The sequence below is a fragment of the Typopeltis vanoorti genome, chromosome 2 (assembly GCF_054136105.1).
Source record: "Typopeltis vanoorti isolate ZY-2024b chromosome 2, IOZ_Tvanoo_1.0, whole genome shotgun sequence".
In the NCBI taxonomy this organism is placed as follows: domain Eukaryota; kingdom Metazoa; phylum Arthropoda; class Arachnida; order Uropygi; family Thelyphonidae; genus Typopeltis; species Typopeltis vanoorti.
In genome coordinates, this window is record NC_143550.1 from 112,377,938 (window position 1) to 112,400,976 (window position 23,039).

Here is a 23,039-nt window from a genome sequence, read left to right on the forward strand (position 1 = left end):
CAGCGCCGACCTTTTCAAGGACATACGGAACCTTGAAGCAAAGTACAAAGTTTCTAGAGTATAGTGGAGGCTGTAAAATTGAAGTTTACCGTTAACTGTGATTAGAATTATAGTGCCTAAAGAATTATTTGAATGCAGGAAGAATGAACAGCTGTGCATATAAAACCTCGAGTTAAGGAATTATTGTGTATTGCGTTAATTCATAAGAGATCAGTAGTATTTCATGCAGGAACGTTTGTTTATGTGTATAGTGACTGACGATTAATTCAGTTATTGCTTAGAAGATTTATTTAATGAGTGCCGTATACTGTTTAAAGTGTTTACGTATAAGTAGATGAAGAAAAAAGATTATCGGTAAGATTATTCCAACCATTAATATTTCTATACAGAGAAGTGTGTAAGTTTCATCCTAGAATTTCCTTATATTAACAGTAACTATTAGTGAGAATTAACTGAAGTGTAAAATTAAAAGTGTTTGTTTGTGAAGAGGTGTATTACTGCAATTTTTATTGTATTTGGAACTTAAGGAACTGTAAGAAGGCTGTATTAGTGATAACAGATTTACCATTGTCTGAGTTTGTATGATTGTACTTATCAGAGAAGCTAAAATGTTTGTGATATCTTAATTACTGATTTAAACTTAAGTGTAAAATTTGTGATTCTAAAATTAAATGTTTGTTTTTGTTAATCAAAAGATGTATTTTGCCTGAATCTCTTTTACTGCACTATTCATAAAATATTCGAACCAAAGCGGGTAAATTAAGTAAGTTAAATATTCTCGGCCAGTATATATAATATTAACACCTAAAAGGAGAGATAGTTGTGAGTTGGTTTATCTTCAATTCTTGAACTAATTCAGATATAAAGTGGCGCAGTCTTTAAATATAAATTTTCTTTATATTTGAATTAGAAATCAACTAGCAACTTTCTATTTTGTTTAAGAACATCATAGTAAATAACATGTCAGATCCAAGGTATAGATTAAGAAGAAGTAGGATCCAACACAACAACACAAACAAGATTTACTCATGTTTTTTTAGTCCACATAAGAGAGGTACAAGAACCTATAACACATCAGTGCTGTGTGTGAGCTGCAGATGAGGATTGAGAAAAAAAAAAATGTATTTACGTTCTTCTTAAAGAGCTGTAGGTTGAAATTGTTGGGAAACACATGATGAGAAAGGCTGTTCCAGAGGACAGAGGTAGATGGAATAAATGAGGAAGAAGAGAAGCAGTTTTGATGAGTTTATAGTTGTACAATAAAGGGATGTTGGACAGCAGCTGCTCTTATTTTAACAGGCCTAACAGCAAGTGGTGGAATGATGTTTGCTAAATTAGTGGAGTAGTGACCATGGAAGTACCTATAGAAGAGACACAGAGCTGAAACATTGTATCTGTGAGGGAAGGGTCATCTATGCGCTGAATTGCTCTCCTCTGGACAGCATCAAAAATTTTTAAGGAGGTTTTAGGTGCACCACCCCAAATGTGTGTACAGTATTCTAAGGATGGACAGATATGGGATTTATATAGGGTTAGTAGCTGGGTGGGTGTAAAATTGCTTCTTCAGCAGAAAAGAATGTCTAGTTTTTTAGAGGCTGAGGAAGTTTCTAAATTGATGTGATGTGTTTGTGCCAGGAGAGGTTGAGGTAAATGTCAGTCCAAGAAGAGAGAGAGTTCATCCTGCCTGGTGATGTGTGTATTACTGAGGATGAGAGAAGGTGAGCTGAGATCCATTTTGTGAAAGAAAAGGCAGGACTGCATTTTGGTAGTATTGAAGGTGACGTAATGTATAATCTTTATAACGTAATCTGTCGATCTTTGCATTTCATCTTTTGTGGTTTATCATAATTGCTCACTACAAATCGAAATAAATGGAGGTTATGAAGTCAACTGTTATGTACATATTTTCAGCTAATTTTGATGTTATGTGGCAGTTTTGAAGTAGCGATATTTTCCCTACAGTTTATCATTCGAAACATGTATATGTGCATGTGTCACAATGAAATTGTATTTCCAAAATTTTCATAATAGAATTAAAATTGTTTTTTGCCTTTGATGGCTACCCCCCTCCCCCAAACTATCTCACACCCACACACAAATACTATTTGGTAACGTATGTGCACTTTTTTTTTTGTTTGAATTCATTATATTTCCAAAGTAATTGTACCAGATAACTTTTAATATTCCGATACCAAAATTAAATTGTGATTATTAGAAATTAACAAATTTTGTATATTTTCTCATTTATATTATTTCCTGATAATTATAAATCATTAGATTATGGGATATTGGAAAATTAATGTTTATAAAACAATGTCATCCTACAAAAGCAATATCAGTATAAAATGTTTCGAATATCTGTAAATCAATCGCCAAACGCACACAAGTTTGTCCACAGTCTCCATTCATAGGTAAGCCAGGAACTAATGAAGATTTTAGTGTGTCTACTGGACGCATTCTTTTCTCACTTTCTCAATAAGTTTTGTTAGCTTGAGCAGAAAGAAATATTAGCATGTATATCTAAGATACAATTAATTTCTGAGATGGCAAATAGTAACAACAGTAGCATCAGTTTTGAAGTACTAATATTTCCACTTTTGTGATGATCACCCTCTTCTGCACAAAGACATGTCTATACTACACTCAAAATTGCTATCTTTGTAGCTAGAAAAATTTCCCTCATCAACATCAGTAGAGCTTCTTGAAAGGCAAACACTCCAACTTTTTTGCATCTCCAGAACTCTTTTTTTTTTTTTTTTTTTTTTTTGCCCCATACAAACAAAATTCATGTATAAGTGCTGTGCTGCACCTTATGCCATTTAAAAGCAGATTGAAATGTAAGCAGTATATCCTCCAAAAGAAAGCAAAGTAGTATGGGGTAAAAAAGAAAAGTTCTGGAGATGCAGAATATTGGGGTCTTCACCTTTCGAGTAGCTCTAACCCTACCGATGTTGATGGGGGAAATTTTTCTAGCTGTGAAGATAGCGATTTTATGTGTAGTTAAGACATGCTATCATGTGGAAGATCATGTGGTGATCGTCACTAAACACACACCAGCTTGTCCACAGTCTCCATTCATAGGTAAGCCAGGAACTAATGAAGATTTTGACACAGCAACATTTTAGGCTTCTTCCTTCTATTTCTAGATGATGATATTCTTTCCTTCATAGCAGAACAGACTTACCTTTATGCTTGCTAACAACATCAACAAGTTGAGTACAGTCTGCATTCTCGCAGTACGCTTTGTAGGTCCAATAGATATCAACATAACACTTACATTTATAACGTTCTTGATTGCACAAGGTATAGTGAAAAAGCTCACTCTCAAAATGTTTTTCTATATGTATGGTCTATAGAATGGATTCTGAACACATCAATGTTTTGTGATATTATGACTGAAAAACAATTCAATCTCATTGTGCTTGCCTCAATAGTACTCAACAAAATTTATGATTTTTGATAAATTCATCAGAAATTTAGATCACTATACATTCCTGAGAGAGATGTGAATATCAATGAAAGCCTTATGCCATTCAAAGGCAGATTGAAATGTAAGCAGTATATTACCACAAAAGAGAGCAAAGTATGGGGTAAATTTATGCTTGGCAAAACGCAAAGTGGATAACGTTGGGATTTCAAATCTTATAGGGGGAAGCAGACTGTACTTGAACATGATAAATATTCGGATCTTCCCTTGTCGATGTCAATGAATGGAATTACTAGACTCCTTGCTGAGGAAAGGTTACTGAGTTACAATGAATAACTACTATATTTGTCCTGAACTCGCTGATTTGCATTTACAGCATCATATAGATTGTTATTGTACCTAACTGCAAAAATTATTATTATTATTATTTAGGCCTCTGAGGAGTCAAAAGACTATCGCAGGAGGTCCTTCCTAGAAAAAAACAAGTCTATCAAGACTCGTCGTGGGAGGTCCCTCCTAGGAAACACAAAGTCTATCATACCACTTCTTAAACTCATTGACCATTCTTGCTCTCACCACTCTATCAGGCAATGCATTCCATGGTTCAACCATTCTCCATGCAAAGAAACTACTCCTCACCCTCTTGCTCGGAGTTTCCTTTTGTAACTTCCAGGGATGGCCCCTTGTCATCACTCCTTCCTGCTGTTCATCCAAGCGAAAGAACTCCCCAGTGTCAACCCTGTAACCACCTCTCAACAGTTTAAAAGTCTCAATCATATCACCTCTCCTTCTATCCACCAAACTCTGCAGTTCATATTCCCTTAGCTGATCCTCATAACTAACATTGTACAATCCTGAAACTGTCTTTGCTATACACCTTAGTACCCTTTCCACAGTTAATTTATCTCCTGCAAATCTGAGAACAATAGTCTAAGTGTGGTCTGATCAGGGTCATATACAACGGAATGATAACTCTTTTATCTCTGCAGGTCAGCGTCCTTCTCATTATTGCAACAATCCTCTCTGTTACCTTCACCACCTTTGCAGTATGTCCCCTAAATTTCCGGTTTCTATCAATCATCGACCCCAGATCTCTTGTCTCCCCTACTTCCTCCAGTATAGCTCCTCCAATAGAGTATTCAGTGTCCCATCGATGTGTCCCAAAACTCAAGACCTTACATTTTGCTGATTTAAACTGACACCTTCCCTCATTCATTTGCCCATCTGTCTAGTTTATTCAAATCCTCCTGCAGGACTATCATTATTCATTTGCCCATCTGTCTAGTTTATTCAAATTCCTCCTGCAGGACTACCATTTCTGCAGGAGGATTTGAATAACCATTACCATTACTTATAACCCTTCCCAGCTTCACATCATCCACAAACAACTGAATATCCCCTGCAATCCACTGACAATGTCATTGATATAAAGGTTAAACAGTATAGGTCCCAGTACTGAGCCCTGCGTGACCCCCACTTGTTACCCTCTGCCTCCTTGAAACTGCCCAACCATACACAACTCTCTGATAAATATCGGACAGCCAATCCTGAATCCAGTTGACCAACCTGATATCCAAACCCATGTGCTGCAACTTAAATATCAGCTTATCATGTGGAATCCTGTTAATGCCTTCGCTAAATTAAAGAAAATGAGAATATATGCTTTTCCCTCATCTATTGCTCTTGTAACTGTATTATAAAAGGCTAGCTTATTACTAAAACAAGATCGCCCTTCACAAATCCATGTTGACTCTCACAGATAACATTACCCACATCTGCCCAATGTTGTATACATTCCCTAACTAATTTCTCCAAGATCTTAACAACTACTGATGACACACAAATTGGCCTATAATTAGACACTTCCAGTTTGCTACTGCCCTTATGCAATGGCAATATCTTACCTTCCTTTCCCCCCCCAGGGCACCTTTCCCGTAGCCAGACTTTCATTGAAAAGCCAGGTCAAAGGAGTTGTCAGTTCTTTAGCACATTCTCTCAAACGTCGTGGTGAAATACCATCCAGGAATTCCCAGGAGGTCAGTAAAGCTGGGGTGAAATACTACAGCTTTACTGACATCAAGAGTACTCAGTATTTGAAACATGCTCTCCTCCCACACCTCTAAACCTCGAACCTGCCCTATCCCTCTAGTATTAAAATTTACTCCTCCAGGATGAAATACACCAATAAAGTGTTCATTGAACAATTCCATTATGTCCTCTGCATCAGTCACTCTATTCCCATTTTTATCCCACAATGTCATTCTTCCACAATCATTTCTCCTCCTACTGGCCACATAGCAAAAAAATTCACTAGGGTTTTCTTTTGATCTTAGGCCCAATCTCTTTTTCATATTCTAGTTTCACTTTCTTTACCATACTGGTCACTCTCCTGGCCTGTGTCTTACATTCTTTATGCAGCTTCTCTTCACCTGTCTCTTTATATCTCTTGCATAGACTCTTTTTCACATGCAGTTCCTTTTTAATATTGTTTGTCATCCACTTTACACCAAATTGTGTCCTCTTCTTCACTTGTGGAATACAGCTTACTATTGCTGCTAACAAATATTCCTTTACAATTTCCTAAGCATTAATGATATCCCAGCCTTCCAATTTTTCCCTCCATGAAACTTCCCCAAGTTGATGTCTAAGACTATTATAATCACATGCCTTATAATTCCACATATGTTCCCATCTCTTTGATACTCCTGCATGTCTATTCATCTTCCAAGTCAATACCACATGATCTCTCTCCAACTGGTGGGAGAGATGTCAGCTCAGTTATTATCAACTCTTCTGATGCTATAGCCAATTCCAAAACTCTCGAACCTCTTGTTTGCTCTATTACATGTTGCCTAAGACATTTGTCCCTCAGGAATTCTAGAAATTCCATTCCCATATTGCTACATGCATCCACCCCTCCCCAATTTATACTGCTGTAGTTAAAATCTCCCATAACAATCATTCTTCTTGCACTTGCCAAGCTCAACTGTCTAAACATCTCCTGGTCGCCACCCTCTGTGCTCCTTGGTTTGTAGCAACACCCCACTAAATATCCCATCTTGCCTATCTCTACCTTACACTATATGTTTTCAAAATCATTAGTGTCCCTGCCTTCCAAAGCCTCCACTCTTAGAGGACATTAGTCATCACTTATCATAAGCAGTATTCCACTACCATGCTTTCCCCCTATCCTGCCGAAAAATGCTGTACTTTGCTACTTTTTTCCTGTTATTATATCCTCTTCTGTCAACCACGTCTCAGTGATCACAATAATCTTTGGCTAGGCTGATGCTATCAACGCCACCAATTCCTCTCCTTTATTCTGGATACTCCTGGCATTAGTATAAAGCATAAAAATACCACTATTTCTATACCCAGCATTATCCCCTCTACACTCCACTGGGCTCAGCGTTTACCTGATGTCGTCTCCCTTGTCCCAAGCACCCTTTCCCACAAGAGGCCACTCCTACTACCATCCACCTTGGGCATTCTAGTTTCCCTGCATTGACACACTGACTCATTCAGAACAGCAGTCTCTCCAGATGCCTACTTTCTTTCTCATTCAAATGCAAGCGGTCTCTTGCATACAATTCCTCTTTGTCCTCAAACACCCTCCAAGCATCCACGTATTCCAACCTCTCTTCTGACACATTCTAGCTATTATATTATTCAATATTACTGCTCTTCTATTCAACACATCACTATCATACCTAGGCAACGTGCACACTATCTTTACTCTCTGTGTCTTCTTTTGTACTATCTCGAACAAGAATCTCGTATCTCTCGCTGCCCAATTTACATTACCTCTCAAGTCATTTGTTCCCACCATTACAATCATCTCATCCACCCTTTCACTCCTCTTAATTGTCTTAGCCACACTTTCTATAGTTCCTCCAGGCAAACACTCCTCACGCTTCCTATCTTGCACACCATGGATTATTGAGTCCCCACACGTTACACTTCCTACCACTCTGTTTCTCGATTGTTCCCATGCATCCTTCACTCTCTCTCTTCTGTAACAGTTTCTCTCTGTGTTCCCTACTTACCTGCCTTCCTGACATCACTCTATCCCTGGTTCCAGTATTCCGTTGAAAGTTTATTTTTCACTTGGTTAGACTATAATAAATTTAGTTCAATCCTTTATCCAAGTGTGAGCAAACAAAGTTTGCGCCTGAAAGTATCTTCAGGACTGGGGTAAGGTGGTACAACACCGGGCAACTCGTTGCAAAGGTGGAGCAAGCTAATATCACTCCTGTCTCAGTATCTCCTATAATGCAAAACACATCTCCTTGTGGATATGTATAATGTTATGCATTAAGGGAAGGACCATTACCCAGACTAGTTTCGACCTTTATTCAGGTCTCTTCAGTTGGAGCCAGCCCCAAGTGGAGATACCAGGCAAAAGCATTAGCAAGGTCATCTCTACCTATAGGAGTTTCCAAACGGTGTGCCACCTGTTTATTAAATTATTCTGGATTTAGAGAAAGATGTTGAAAGTTTATTTTTCACTTGGTTAGACTATAATAAATTTAGTTTAATCCTTTATCCGAGTGTGAGCAAACGAAGTTTGCACCTGAAAGTGTCTTCAGGACTGGGGTAAGGTGGTACAACACCAGCCAATTCGTTGCAAAGGTGGAGCAAGCTAACATCACTCCTATTTCAGTATCTCCCATAATGCAAAATACATCTCCTTGCGGATATGTATAATGTTATGCATTAAGGGAAGGGCCACTACCCAGACTAGTTTTGACCCCAGTCCTGAAGATACTTTCAGGTGCAAACTTTGTTTCCTCATACTTGGATAAAGGATTAAACTAAATTTATTATGTTCCAGTATTCCCTTGCATTCTTCTCATTCCCTCTCTCCTACTGTTTCCATTTTCTCCTCTTCTATCATTCCCATAACTCTCTCTCATCCCCTCTCTTCTGCTGTTCCTATTTTCTCCTCTTCTATCATTCCCATACCTCTCTCTCTCTCATTCCCTCTCTTCCACTTATCCTATGCTCTTCTCTTCTATTGTTCACATAACTCTCATTCCCTCCCTTTTACTCTTCCCATTCTCTCCTCTTCTATCATTTCCAAAACATTCTCTCACTTCTACTCTGACTCGCCTTACATACATCTCTTCCATTCTTCTAATCTCATCTTTCATACTTCTCATTTCGTTCACAAGACATTCCACCTCCTCTTTCAGCTCATCTGTTCCTCTCTGTAAGTTAGTCATTCTTACTTGCTATTCATTTACCCAATCAAAACCATCTCTGTAAACTTCACAGTCATTCAAGCCTTCCACACTCCCGACTCTTATTTTCTTATTCATACTTCGCTCGTCATTCTCTCCTATCACACTACTCATCTGCCACTCATCATTCTCTCCTATCACACTACTCGTTTCCCGAGATTCATTTCTCGTCCCTGAAGCAACTAGGTCGGTTATCGGAATATCTAAAAGGTGAGGCATCCTCTAGATCTGGCATCAGGAAAATTGTCGAAGGTTGAAATCCGAGCTTAGCAGCGAGGGAAAGTCTTTGCACTATGTTGGAAAGACAAAAGAGATGTTTTTCTGCTGTCTTCCCTGCACAATCCATCAGTGGAGTCCATGGAGAAGCATAGTTTCAAGAAAGACAAACCCATTGCTGTGTATGCATATACTGACACTATGGGAGGAGGTTTAACAGATGCGATCACTAACTATAATTTTATTCTGTAATGAGGAAACTGTGTAAAAAAATTTTACAAAAAAGTGTTTGGACGTATATTGAATTATATTTATTTGGAACAGTTTCCTCCTGTACAAGAAAAGATATGTCTACCATAACATGTTTAGATTACATAGTAGAAATTGCCAAAGCACTGCTACAAGTTTATGGTCCTTCTTCAGCAAGCAGGAAAACAGGAAAACAATCCGTCCAGACTTCTGCTGTTGAACGCTGCTAACACTAACTATTTCTCAGAAACTTCACTGCCCACAAAAAAAAGAAAATGAATTAATAAATAAACATTGCATGCAAATGTCATGTCAGCTTTAAAAAAAAAAAAAAATCATAAAGGACACAATAACCTGGTGGTATCCAGAATGTAAAACTGCTTTGTGCGTTCATCCTTGTTTTAGATTGTTCCATACTGTTCAAGATATATAAATTTTGAACAGTATGAAAACAAAATATTCTCTTTCAGGGCCATCAAGATGATAGATGGCTGAGTGTAATGATTCCTGTTCCTCTTGAAGAGGAATGTTGTTTTTATAACACACAGAATAATATATTATTCCTCTCATAGTGGCTAATAGTACCTTTGTGAGGCAATAAAAATAGGGAGGATCATCAGGACACATGCCATCTAGGTGCAAACATTTGTTTTTTTTTATGTCCACAACCACAAAAGTTTGGAAATCTATAACACATTAATGCTATATGTAATTAACATCAGAAATAAGACCAAACATGTTTTTTCCAAGCCTCTAATAAACTGGGTGATGGCCTTGTACTATGCTATTTACAAAACCAAATTCATCTATCCACCTGAATATTTTCATAAGCATTCTTGCCAGCATTGAAGATTCTAATTCTCAGCCACTTAGTAAAAAAAAGCAGCGACCCTCTCCAGTTGGCTATCCAAATTTAGTTGTCTCAATCAGGAAAATGATTGAGTAGACTAAGGCAGTGATTTTGTTTTCATTGAAATTTTGGTGGAAGCAACTATGAGGCAAGTACATTGTGTTTATTTTCCAGTACTTTGCCTGTTTACAAAAAAAATGTGACTTCCTGGTAGGGAAAAACAGTTACTATTAGAACATGCAATTTTCTGAATACCTACAGAGTATTCAGAAAATTGCATGTTCTAATCAGTCAAAAAAAGATGGTCATGTTATCTCATAATACTGATATTCTCTTTTTCATGAAATTTCAATTTTTATCAATTGGGAAAACATGTTACAATTGAAAAGTAAATTACTTCACCAAAAAAAAAAAAAAGTAAAATAAAATATATAAATAATAATGTAAACATTTCCCCCCTTGCCACAGCATTGATGTGATATGGGTTCCAAATTTCTTCTGTGGGGGATAGATATATATAATAACTTAATTATATTCCAAACAATTTTGAATAGTAGGCTAAATCATTCTCTGAGATGTTTTATTTCTTAATTTTTGAAACATTCTGTGTACCACAATCCCACCTAATGCAACTGTTTTTGAAATTTGCCTATTATAAGATTGTTTTCAGTAAATAAGAATTTAGCTTACTGAAAGTGAAACTTTGTTTATTACATTTTCATAGCAGTGTGTGTGCCACAGATTAGAAATTTTCAAAGTAGCACTAATAGTATTATTTTATTACAAAACATCAAAGTTTTGTAATAAAAATTTCCACTACAATAAAGTTCGACAGATTCACCAATATTATTGCCTTATTTCTTTTTTTCGTGTGGGAGAAAAACAGTAAAACATCACTCTCATAATTATATCAGATGTTCTATTGGCAAAAAATAGTAAGAAAATAATCATTTACACTTTCTTTACAAAACACAAAGAAAGAACATTGTACAAAGAAGAAATCACTAAACATAACATGGGAGAATACAAGAGGGCAAAAATACGTAAATTTATATTACATTATAACTAATAGAGAAATCATGCCAAAAAATTATTTATGTAAGAGTTCTAACATCAGCAGATATAGATATGTGGCATCATTGTTGAAGTAGCTAAATGTTTACTACTATTTTATGCTAAAATGCATGAGCATGTTCCCAAAGTGATTTACATTTGTAACATTGTCTTGCGAATGATCTTTAAAATAAATTCTGAAATATCTGCAGATTGAATAGATCTATAACCCTCCCCCCCCCCCCAATAAATGATTATGTAACACACATGTGCCTTTTCTTTTAAATAATTCAAATTTTTTTTTTCGAGATAATTGTATCAAATAATTTATAATTTTTTTCTATAATAAAAATGAAACTGATCATTGTATATTAAGAAATTATTTTGGCATAAATACTGTATCAGCCTGTAAAAGATATGTCAGTATTTCTCTGTTAGGATGTCTGCTAATCAACAATTGAAAACGAAACAAGACATTCTTGATGTATTTTGCACTACAGCTTGAGACACTTTACTGTGCCTTCTGGGGAAACGTTCTCTCTCTCTTTTCTTTCTCAATAGCAGTGAGAGTAAGCTAAGCCTTTAGCTTTTGCTCCAGCTTGAGAGGATTATTATCGAGTATTTCTAAGATGTAGATTATTTCAGAAATAGCAACCAGTACCAATAGTAGTAATATTTAGAATTCTTTTTTAAGAAAAAGAAACAAAAAAATAACACTACTGAACTTTCTTTTCTCTGGTATGCATATAAACAGTTTTACATGGTGACAATATAGCATAGCATTTCTAAAACTTAGAATAATTTCAGCAGACATTATTCTTAGATTTCAAGAAATAGTACAGAATTAGAAGCTTCGATGGTACAACAATATTATTGCCTTATTTCTTTTGTCAAAACAGAAATGAAGTAATAGATTTTGAACACTGCCTGTGAAAGCTTTCAAAATAGAGTAGTTATGTAACTGAGTTCCAGGAGAGGAGAAGGAGGGGGGGGGGGAGTAATAGAAAAGCTTCAAAATAAGCATAAATTTTGAACCATTCCACATAGGATATTATATTTTCAACACATCTACAGTGGTTACCTTGGCATTATAGTAATGTGCATCCTACAAAAAAAAAATAATAATAATAAAAAATTGGAAACTGAGTAATGCAGTTTAATCTAAAAAATGCAGTTAAATTCAAAAAAAAAAAAAATAAAATAAAAAATCTTCTCTAAAACTGAAGTGTGACAATCCATATAATGGTATTTTATAAGAAAAGAAAGCAGAAGGTCATATTTATTTCAATAAATGTTATTTAAAAAAAAATATTAGACATAATATTTTCAATGCAAACAAACATTTGAAAATTCGCAAAAAAATTGCTTCTGTATTGTCAGTAAAGTGAAAGAACATAAAGTTCTTTCACTTTATGTTCTTCTGAAGGGCTGATTTGTCTGTATGCGGTATGAAAAATCCAAGTTTCTGGGAGAAAAAACTCTGCTATATATATGTTATTTTAACAAAATAAAATAATATTGACAAAAAATAGTTCACCACGCACACGCACCAATAATAAACGTTTCATATCTCACAGAAATAACGTGCATAAGGATACTAAAAATACACTGCCGTTTGGGCAATGTCTGAATGACATAACGTGCAATGACAAGCGCAAATGAATATCGGCGTTAGGTCACAGTGCATTTGTTATTTTTAGAGGGACCTGTGGCATAGTGTAATTATTAAAAACAACACGTAAGTCCACAGTAATAACTTTAATTAATAAATAAGGTAGATATTTCGTACTAAAAATAATAGTACATCTTCAGTGTTACAAACAGATAGGAATAGAATACAAGTAACGAATATTCGGTGGATCAATGTTGGAAAAATAAGTTCTACAAACAAGTTAAAGGTACTGCCATGGGTAGTCCTTTGTCTCCACCTTTGGCTAACTATTTTTTGAAACAATTCGAAGAGACTATGTTTTCATCCATTCACCCTCAACCATCTCTTTGGTATCGTTATGTCGATGATGTTTTTGCCATTTGGTCACATACTGAAGATGAGCTTTCCACCTTTCTACAACAGATAAATAGCCTTCATCCTCGTATCCAATTCACCATGGAAAAGGAAAATTCTGGTACTTGATCATTTTTGGACATCCTGCTTACTCGAACTTCTTCTGGTACTTGATCATTTTTGGACATCCTGCTTACTCGAACTTCTTCTGGTACCTTATCTACAAGCGTCCTTCGAAAGCCCACATTTACTGGCAGATACATTCATAAAATGTCTGCTCACCATACATCTCAAAAATTTGGCATTCTTAAATCTCTAATTAATAGGGACATAAAGTTTGCTCTTCTCCAGAAATCTTACAACAAGAACTTTCCATCATTAAAAAGTTAATGGTATCTAATAATTACTACCCTAATCAAATCCAACAGATAATTGAATCTTATGTTCCATTACCTAAGGTTTCTTCAACAGTTCGCAGAGTTCCAATCCTCTACATTCCAGGAATCTCAGAACCTATAGGTAGAATTTTAAAAAAGTACCAATTGATTTCCACTTATATTCCTATCAACAAAATTTCTTCCTTATTGCCTTCTACAAAAGATAAACTGTCATCTCTGTCTTTGGCTGGCATTTACAAAATTCCTTGTGAATGCGATGTTTCTTATTTTGGACAAACTGGCCATTCTGTGGAAAAAAGAATTAAAGAACATCAATATTATATTGATTACAACAAACCTCAGAAGTCTGGTCTAGCACAGTACAGTATTACCACTACCCATAATATCCAGTGGGATAAAGCTATTCTACTTCATTGATGCAGGTTCAAATATGAACGCCTCTTTAAAGAAAGTTGTGAAGCTTTTTTACACCGACCAAATTTAAATCGAAATGATTGCCTCTCTCTCTCTCAAAGATCTGGGAGACTTTATTTTATGTAATCATTAAAAAAACTAATTATCTTAAATATTAATTATTTATTAATTTCTTTCATTTCCTAGCTCGCGACAACATTGTATTTTAATAGGTGATCCACCGAATATTCGTTACTTTTATTCTATTCCTATCCGTTTGTAACACTGAAGATGTACTATTATTTTTAGTATGAAATATCTACCTTATTTATTAATTAAAGTTATTACTGTGGACTTACGTGTTGTTTTTAATAACAGTGCATTTGTTTCATAATCTTAAGTGTTAATCGAACAATTCCAATTATTAACTATTCAATCAATGTCAAAGCATAAGCTGTAGACTTTAGCATGTTGTATCATTTATATAATGTTGTAAGCATTGTTATTATTTATAAACACAAACAAAATTTAAATTTTTCATTTTATTCTTTGGGGGTGCTGCAGTGTTGCAGTGCTTATGTACGGGCCGCCACTGTTGCATACAGACATTTCTTTACATAAAACCTTACAGCATTAGCTGAACTTCATTGTTAATCAAAGCTGTTTCAATTATGCTTATCTTCAGATTTTAATTTACTTCTTTTTTGAGTTAACAGTATTTTTTTTTTTTCTAATTCAGTGAACTCTGCAATATGAATTTTAATAAGTCTTTGAAGAAAAGAAAAGCTATTACCTTAGGGGAAAAGGTTTGCTTATTTGAGATGAGATATTGGAGCAAAGATAAAAATGAAAGATATAAAATTAATGACTGAACTTAATGAATCAACACTTCATACCTTCAGAGAGATGATTAAAAAATTAAACAACCATGTAAAAAAGCAGCTGGATTTTCAGGAATTAAGGGGGGGGGGGTATGGAAGGAATTCCAACTTCATGGATTGAGTGTCAAAATAAAGCATTTTTCTGCTCAAGAAAAGCCCAAAACATTTGGATCTCTAGAAAATGATAATCCTCAGGCTGAAACAATTAGTGCTAGTGTCAGAAATTCAAAGACCACCATAGTTCTAGTGTAAAACTAATAGGAGAGGTTGCTTAAATTTCACAGTTACCAAATTAGTTGAGTACCAAAATTATGAATCAATCCAGGCAGGTGTTTAACTTAGATAAAGCTGATCTGTTTTGGAAATACATGCCCAGCCAAACATTGTTTTCATTGAAGAAAGGAGTACAAGAGTGTCAAGATTGATAAAGGATTCAGGCTCATGTTATGAAGAAGTTCATACTGAGAAACAACATTGCATGCAAAAAAAAAGTTGGACATTTTAATTAATAATGATGCTCCAAAATCATCCTGTCAAACATGTACTGAAGATGAACAGTGAGTGTCTAGTGTCAGTTTAATTTACTGTTCCTTTCTTGTTTATTGTTTTTGCTACCTTCTGCTATAAATTTTCATAATTGCATACCATGTTAAATTAAGATATACGTTTATTTATTTTATTATGTTTACAAATTAAATTTTCCCTTTATAAAACTGTTTTTTTTCTTACCTTTTCCCATTTCTATTCATCTCGAAAATATAATATCTTGAGTTATGCAAATTTCAAGTTGTGCAACATTAGCTTGGAATGCATAACTTGAGGTATTACTATATTAGCATTGGAAACCATTAAAGAATATCATTGAATACTGTCTTAATTTTAGAGATAGTATATGGAGTGTATTTTTGTGTGGACTTACTCTTGATTTCTAAAATGTATATAAATATATATTCATAAAATTGGGCCAATTAAGGCTCTTATTTTTATAATAATTTCATAGATATGTATTTTATTTTCATCTAGTGTGATTTAGTACCAGTACTTGTAGAAATTCATAGGCTTCTGTGGAATCAGACATCACTTACTGAATTTGGCCAGGTAATTTTCTCAATGTTTATTTTATTTTATTAGAATAAACAACTGAATTAGTATTTTTGTATTAATTTTTTTTTTTTTTTTGGTCACAGATGAAAATGAATATTGCAATTAAAGTAACTTATATTTTGATCTGTATTACATTGAATAAATATCTCAAAATGTTTATGTATTTATATTTTTCTACTAAAGCAACATTTTAGAGAGAGAAAGTAAGAAAAAAATGTCTTTTAAGACCATTTAAAAAACAAAAATGCCATTTACTAAATAATAGATGAAAAATAATCTTCTTATTTTTCATCTATTCTGGACTCGATTCCATCTTTTTAAGGGTCTTCCTCTGCATCGAGTACCTTTTGGGTGGTAATTTAGAATTTGTTTAGGTATTCTGCTTCTATTCATTCTTAGTATGTGTTCTTTCCATTTTTTTCTGTAACAAATCACTGTTTCATTTAGGGAGGTTGTAATTCCAAGTTTTTTTCTGATTTTGCTGCTTTTCATTTTGTCCATTATTGTGATTCCTTCAGTTCTGTGCAGAAATTTCATTTCGGATGATTCAATTCTTCTTTCATCTGCTTTTTTTATTGTCCATATCTCACTGCCATAAAGTAAAGTTGGTTTAGCAACTGTATTGTAGATTCTTATTTGTGTGTGTTTTTGTACATAATTGGGTTTAAAAATTTTATTTATAATTCCTGTTACTTTTAAAAAGTTTGATATCTTTGGTTCTATATCAGCTTCATTTTCATATGATATTGTGCAACCTAAATATTTGAATGTATTTAATTGCTCTATTATTTTGTTGTTTATTACTATTTTGCTTCTTATTGGATATAGCACCTTTGAAGGCCAAGACTTTTATTTTGTCTGTTGATATTTCCATACCATATGTTTTTATCAGATTATTTAGACTGCATACTGATTTTTGTAGTTCATCTTCATTATTTCCAAGGATTATTTGGTCATCAGCAAAAAGAAGAGTAACTAATCTGGTGTTATGGTTTATCTTGAATCCTCCTTCATTAGTTATCTTCCATTCTTTTATGATTTTATATATGTATATATTAAATAAAACTGGTGAGAGAGGGCAACCCTGACATACTCCTCGATTTATTGGTTTCCAGCTTGATATTTTATTATCTTCATATATATTATATAAGGCTCTAAAGAGTTGGTTTGGTATTTCATATTCTTCTAGGATTTCCCATAGTTTTTCTCTGATAATTTTATCAAATGCTTTGGTGTAATTTATAAAAGCTGTGTGTGTTTCTATGTTCATTTCTCTGTGTTTTTCAATTAATAATTTTAACGTAAATGCCGAGTCTATGCAAGACCTGCCTTTTCTGAATCCATTTTGCTCTTCTATTAATTTTGGGTCTACTATATGTTTAAGTTTATATGCTAAGATTTTTGCATATACTTTATAACAGGTACTAGTAAGCTGATTCCACGATAATTGTTACAATCAGATTTGTGTCCTTTTTTTTTGTAGATGGTAATAACTATTGCTTTGGTCCAATCTTCTGGGCATTTTCCTTCTTTTATGATCTGGATATTTATAATATCCAGATCATATTATAAAAGTTAAGTAACCTGAGTGAGAATTCAAGTCCTGCATATTTGATAAGTTCCAAGTTTATATTGTCTTCTCCTGTAGCCCTTCCTGTTTTGCTTTGGGTCAATGCTTCTGTTAATTCTTCTAGAGTGATGTTTTCCAAGTTATCAGAGATGTTTACAAAGGGTAGTTTTCTGTTTTGAATGTTTTCATCATACCATAGATCTTGGTAGTGATTTTGCCATGTTTCTATTTTAATGGTATTAATATCTGCTTTTTCTCTAGTTTCATTGCTTAGATCTTTGAGGATTTTATATGCATTAGGTCTTTTGAGCATACAGTCTCTCTCTCTCTCTCTAATTTTGTTACAAAATTGTTCCATCTGTTTCTGTTTATTCTCCTGCATCCTGATTTTGCTATTGCTTTTTTTCTGTTATATTTGATTCTATTGTTTTTAGGTTGAGCCAGTTTTTATGTTTTTTTCTTTTCTTCAATAATGCATTTAATTTCATCATCCCAATCCCTAAGGCCTCTTTTTCTTTTCCACTTTTTCTTTGTTCCTAAACTTTCTTTTGCAGCTTTTGTCATTATGGTTTTTAGGTTTGACCATTCTTCTTCTATGTTCTGATTTTGTTTTATACTTGTCATCCAGTTCTTTATTCTTTTTTGGTACAAGTCTTTAATACTACTGTCGTCCAAAAGTCTAACTTTGAAAGATTCAAAATTTCTATTTTTCCTTGTGCTTTTTTGTTGTTTTCCATCTTGGTTTCCAATTTGGTTTTCCAATTAAAAGGTAATGATCTGATTCCATTTCAGATCCTCTGTATACTCTTGTATCTATTATCATTTCTGACATTTTGATATTGCTGATTATGTAATCAGTAACACTGGCCAACACAATTTTTGCCGACTTTTATATGAAACTTGTTTTTTACTAATTTGGATGCACTGATTTCAAATATCAAACCCATTTTTCTCTATCACGTCAGGTTTTTCCTTTATGGAATTTTCTTTTTGCTAATTTGTAAGTTTTTGATAGTGTTAAGGAGGCAGTACTATTTAGAGTATCAAAAAAATCGATTTTTTAATATTATTTTCTGAAAGTATGTACTTTAAAAATCTGTTCCTAACTTTTTATCAAGAAATTCGAAAAATTCCCACGGCCATCATGTGAGAATCCCATCTTCCTTGGTACCGATCTTCCATAGTTTTTAAGTCTTGATGAAATCTTACGCCTTGTTCATCGCTTACAGCACCTAAATTCTTGGGAAATCTATCAAGATGACTGTATATGAAATGAAGCTTTATGCTCATGTTGCAACCTAGGCGCTGGAAATTTTCAAGCATTGTTTCCACTAGATCTTTGTAATTGCACGCTTTTTTGTTTCCAAGAAAATTATTCGCAACTAAATGAAGTCCAGGCCTCTTTCTCAATTTCGTTCATAGAGTTGATGAAATTTGGGTCTCTCATTAAAGTTCTAATTTGCGGTCCATCAAATACACCAGCTTTAATTTTTTCATAACTAAGTCGTGGAAATTTTTCACATATGTATTGGAAACAGTCACCTTGTAAATCTAAAGCTTTAACATACTGCTTCATAAGACCTAGTTTGATGTGTAGAGGTGGAAAAATGATTTTTTCTCTGTCAATTAAAGGTTGATTTATAACATTCTGTTCTCCAACATTTAAGGATATTCTAAGAGGCCAATGTTTCTGACTCCAGTGTTGGTTTCTAGCTCGACTATCCCAGAAGCATAGAAAACATGGAAACTTTGTATATCCTCTTTGAAAGCCAAGTAAAAAGTTCACAATTTTAAGATCCACACAGATGATCCAGTTATGGTCTGTATATTTTAATAACTTCAGAACCTTTTTAATGTCCTCATATGTTTCCTTTAAGTGGACTGAATAGCCAATAGGAATTGAGCCATATACATTCCCATTGTGTAGTAAGACACACTTGACACTTCTGCTTGAACTGTCGATAAATGCCACTCATTTGGATGATATTGTACAACACTCATTTCAGTTAGTAAATCTGACACATTGTTACAGTAAACAAACCCACACTCGTGTTTAAAATATTGTACAAGATTACTTTCCCTGCTACGATAAAAAGTTATCTTTGTATCTTGCTCCAGTAAGTTTTTTTCGTTTAATCTTGAAGATAACAATTCCGATGATTCCTTTGATAGGCCCAAATCTCTTACTAAGTCATTCAATTCCGCTTGAGTAAAACGTTGCGGTCCAGAACTAGAAATTAAATTTTCATTGTCTAAATCAACATCCAGGTCTTGCTCCTCAAGAACATCTGGCATATCCTGATCATGCTCGTTCTCAAGTAAAGGAAGTCCTTTATAAATTGGCACGGCTATTTCATTGGAATGAGCAACTGGCCGAATTGCTGAGTCGAGACTTGGATACACAATTTTTTTCTTATTCTTCTTATTATAACCAGAAGTCTGAACTAAACAAAAATAGAAATCATCTACGTGATTTTTCGGTTCACGCCAAATCATTGGAATGCCAAAAGCTAATTTTTGGCATTTTCCCTTGCTCCACTGTCGTAAATTTTCTACACATGACTTACACACTTTATTTGGAGCCCATGACTTGTCCTGATCTGCAATTTTTACGTCAAAGTATGCAAAGTACACTTTCTTAATGAAATCAGTGATATTTGTCCTTTGACTGGGAACAGTAAAGCTGCCACAAATGTAGCAGAAGGAATCTACACTATTGACACAATTTCGAGTAGTAGACATGATGTATTTTCTTCACTGCCAACTAACATGCAATTAACAAGACAAAAAAAACCAGAGACTTTATTGAAACGTTATAAGTGCTCATCATACTTTCACGATAGATTTCGATTAACGATTGACTGCTTTCGATCGTTCTTTGTCTGCTATGACGCATATAGCATTCATTTGTTTTAGGCAGTTGTCATCGCCTACTTTTCATCATCTAAATGTATTAGATCGGTTATCGGCCTCTCTCGCATTCAAAGTGCCAGTACGTGCCTTTGCAGGTTCTTACACATTTATTCGTTTACTAACAAGCAAGAGCGGTGAGCACTCCGATTCTGATCTGCACACTGCTTTGAATAATAAGCTATATTTTCGGGAATTTTTCGAATTTCTTGATAAAAAGTTAGGAACAGATTTTTAAAAGTACATACTTTCAGAAAATAATATTAAAAAATCGATTTTTTTGATCCTCTAAATAGTACTGCTTCCTTAAAACTATCAAAAACTTACAAATTAGCAAAAAGAAAATGCCATAGAGGAAAAACCTGATGTGATAGAGAAAAATGGGTTTGATATTTGAAATCAGCGCACCCAAATTAGTAAAATTTGTTGGCCATTGTAATGCTTCTAGTGTCTCTTGCTTCCCAATTGTATCTGTGGATGTCTTTATGTTTGAAGAAGGCGTTCATTATTTTAAGGTTATTGCTTATAGTAAAATCTCTTAATCTATTTCCATTTCTATTACAGTTAAGTTCTCCAATAGGTCCTATGTTTGGTTTATATGGTTTATTGCCAATTCTTGCGTTGAGATCTCCTATTACCAAAATGTGATCCTTAGGATTGGTCTTATTTAATGTGTTCTGCAGTTGGGTGTAGAAGTTTTCTGAGTCCTCCTCTTTTCCTTCTTCAGGTGCATGAGTTCCAATTACTGTCATATAGTCTCTGTCTATTTTAATTCTCATTTCTATTATTCTATCGCTCCAATATTATAGATTTAGCTCTCTCTCTTCTGCTTTTACCCCACTGTATATATAGATATAATTTTCAGTTTTGTCTGTTCTTCTCTGCTCTTTTTTAGATTCTGTAATTACTGCTATTTTTACATTTCTTTCTTCTAGTACTTGGTCCAGTTCTATGATTTTGTGGTGGATACTTCTCACATTCCAGGTGGCTATATTTCAATAGGTGTATTTCTGCTTTTTTTTTGTTTTTGATAATTTTCTTCTCAAATCCTTATTCCAAGCCGGTTCGTTACCAAAAAAGTCTGTCCGTTTACTATCTTCACGAGTCTTTTTAGTGGGTTAAAATTTTGACTGAGAGGGTTACTGGTCATCTGCAGTCTAGCTTGGTGATGGGGGCTGCCATCTTGAGGCCTTCAAGCTTGTCTTAATTAAGTGGTAGGAGAGAATTTTAAAGAGAAGACATAGAGATAGAGTAGAGATAGAAATAAAATGACCCATAGCCCTCGATTACTCTAATAGCATTAGGGTCGTGAGTTACAAGAGTTGGGTGAGGAATGCCATATAGGAAAGATTAAAGAGCAAGGGGGCCTACCTCAAAGAAGAGGGAGAGAGAGAGAATAGACCCAGCTAGGGGACCATGGGAAAGCCACTTCCCTTGCTACCAAGATGATAGCTCCCTGTTGGTCCACAAGTCCTTATTCAACATATTCGGACCACCCCGCCATATCTGGTGGGCTCCCCTATCTGCCACCCAGGGGACACGCTCTCTAGAGGTTACAGGGTCTTCTGAGAGATGAAAAATAATGTTATTTATAAATAACAATAATAATTTCAATATTCAATATATAAAAATGCAGAAACTGTAAGTTGATATATTATTCTCTAAATATCCTTAAATATGTTTATTTCTAAAATCACACATAAATAGTATGAGTAATCTCTATTTCACTGCTTGCTGGATGTGAAGTTATTGTTATTCAGCAGGACACAATGCACCTTAAAAGACTGCAGAAAAATTCATTGTTGCTTGGAGCTTCTACTGCAGGATCTCCAGAAGCTTTCATCACCTACATATCAGAGATTTATTCTACAAATTCTTGAACTATTACCCTGGGCTTCAAATCTATGTTCATCCGAACACTTAGATTATTATTGTTTTATGTTTTATTGTTTGATGTTACATTTTTTTGAAATGTGTATGTAAAATCAAGTAAAAAGTGTACGTTTAATTGAATTTTAAGATGCAGGTTTAACTGCTACATTATTTGCTGTTTTGACAGATAATGTAGCAGTTATACCTTCCCCCCACCCCCCCCCCCCCCCACCCCCCCCCCCCCCCACCCCCCCCCCCCCCCACCCCCCCCCCCCCCCACCCCCCCCCCCCCCCACCCCCCCCCCCCCCCACCCCCCCCCCCCCCCACCCCCCCCCCCCCCCACCCCCCCCCCCCCCCACCCCCCCCCCCCCCCACCCCCCCCCCCCCCCACCCCCCCCCCCCCCCACCCCCCCCCCCCCCCACCCCCCCCCCCCCCCACCCCCCCCCCCCCCCACCCCCCCCCCCCCCCACCCCCCCCCCCCCCCACCCCCCCCCCCCCCCACCCCCCCCCCCCCCCACCCCCCCCCCCCCCCACCCCCCCCCCCCCCCACCCCCCCCCCCCCCCACCCCCCCCCCCCCCCACCCCCCCCCCCCCCCACCCCCCCCCCCCCCCACCCCCCCCCCCCCCCACCCCCCCCCCCCCCCACCCCCCCCCCCCCCCACCCCCCCCCCCCCCCACCCCCCCCCCCCCCCACCCCCCCCCCCATTCAAAATAAGCATAAATTTTGAACCATTCCACATAGGATATTATATTTTCAACACATCTACAGTGGTTACCTTGGCATTATAGTAATGTGCATCCTACAAAAAAAAAATAATAATAATAAAAAATTGGAAACTGAGTAATGCAGTTTAATCTAAAAAATG

At 35.6% G+C, this 23,039-nt stretch overlaps 1 protein-coding gene across 5 annotated transcripts in view; it reads left to right on the forward strand.

Moving 5' to 3' along the window:
* Positions 1–23,039, forward strand: part of LOC150109341 (BLOC-2 complex member HPS3) — a 386,547-nt gene that overhangs the window by 201,585 nt on the left and 161,923 nt on the right. For all 5 annotated transcript variants that reach the window (XM_090407481.1, XM_090407512.1, XM_090407505.1 and 2 more), the window contains exon 14: positions 15,739–15,813. In XM_090407481.1, the coding sequence (XP_090263607.1) occupies positions 15,739–15,813 (75 nt within the window). The remainder of the gene's footprint in view (positions 1–15,738; positions 15,814–23,039) is intronic.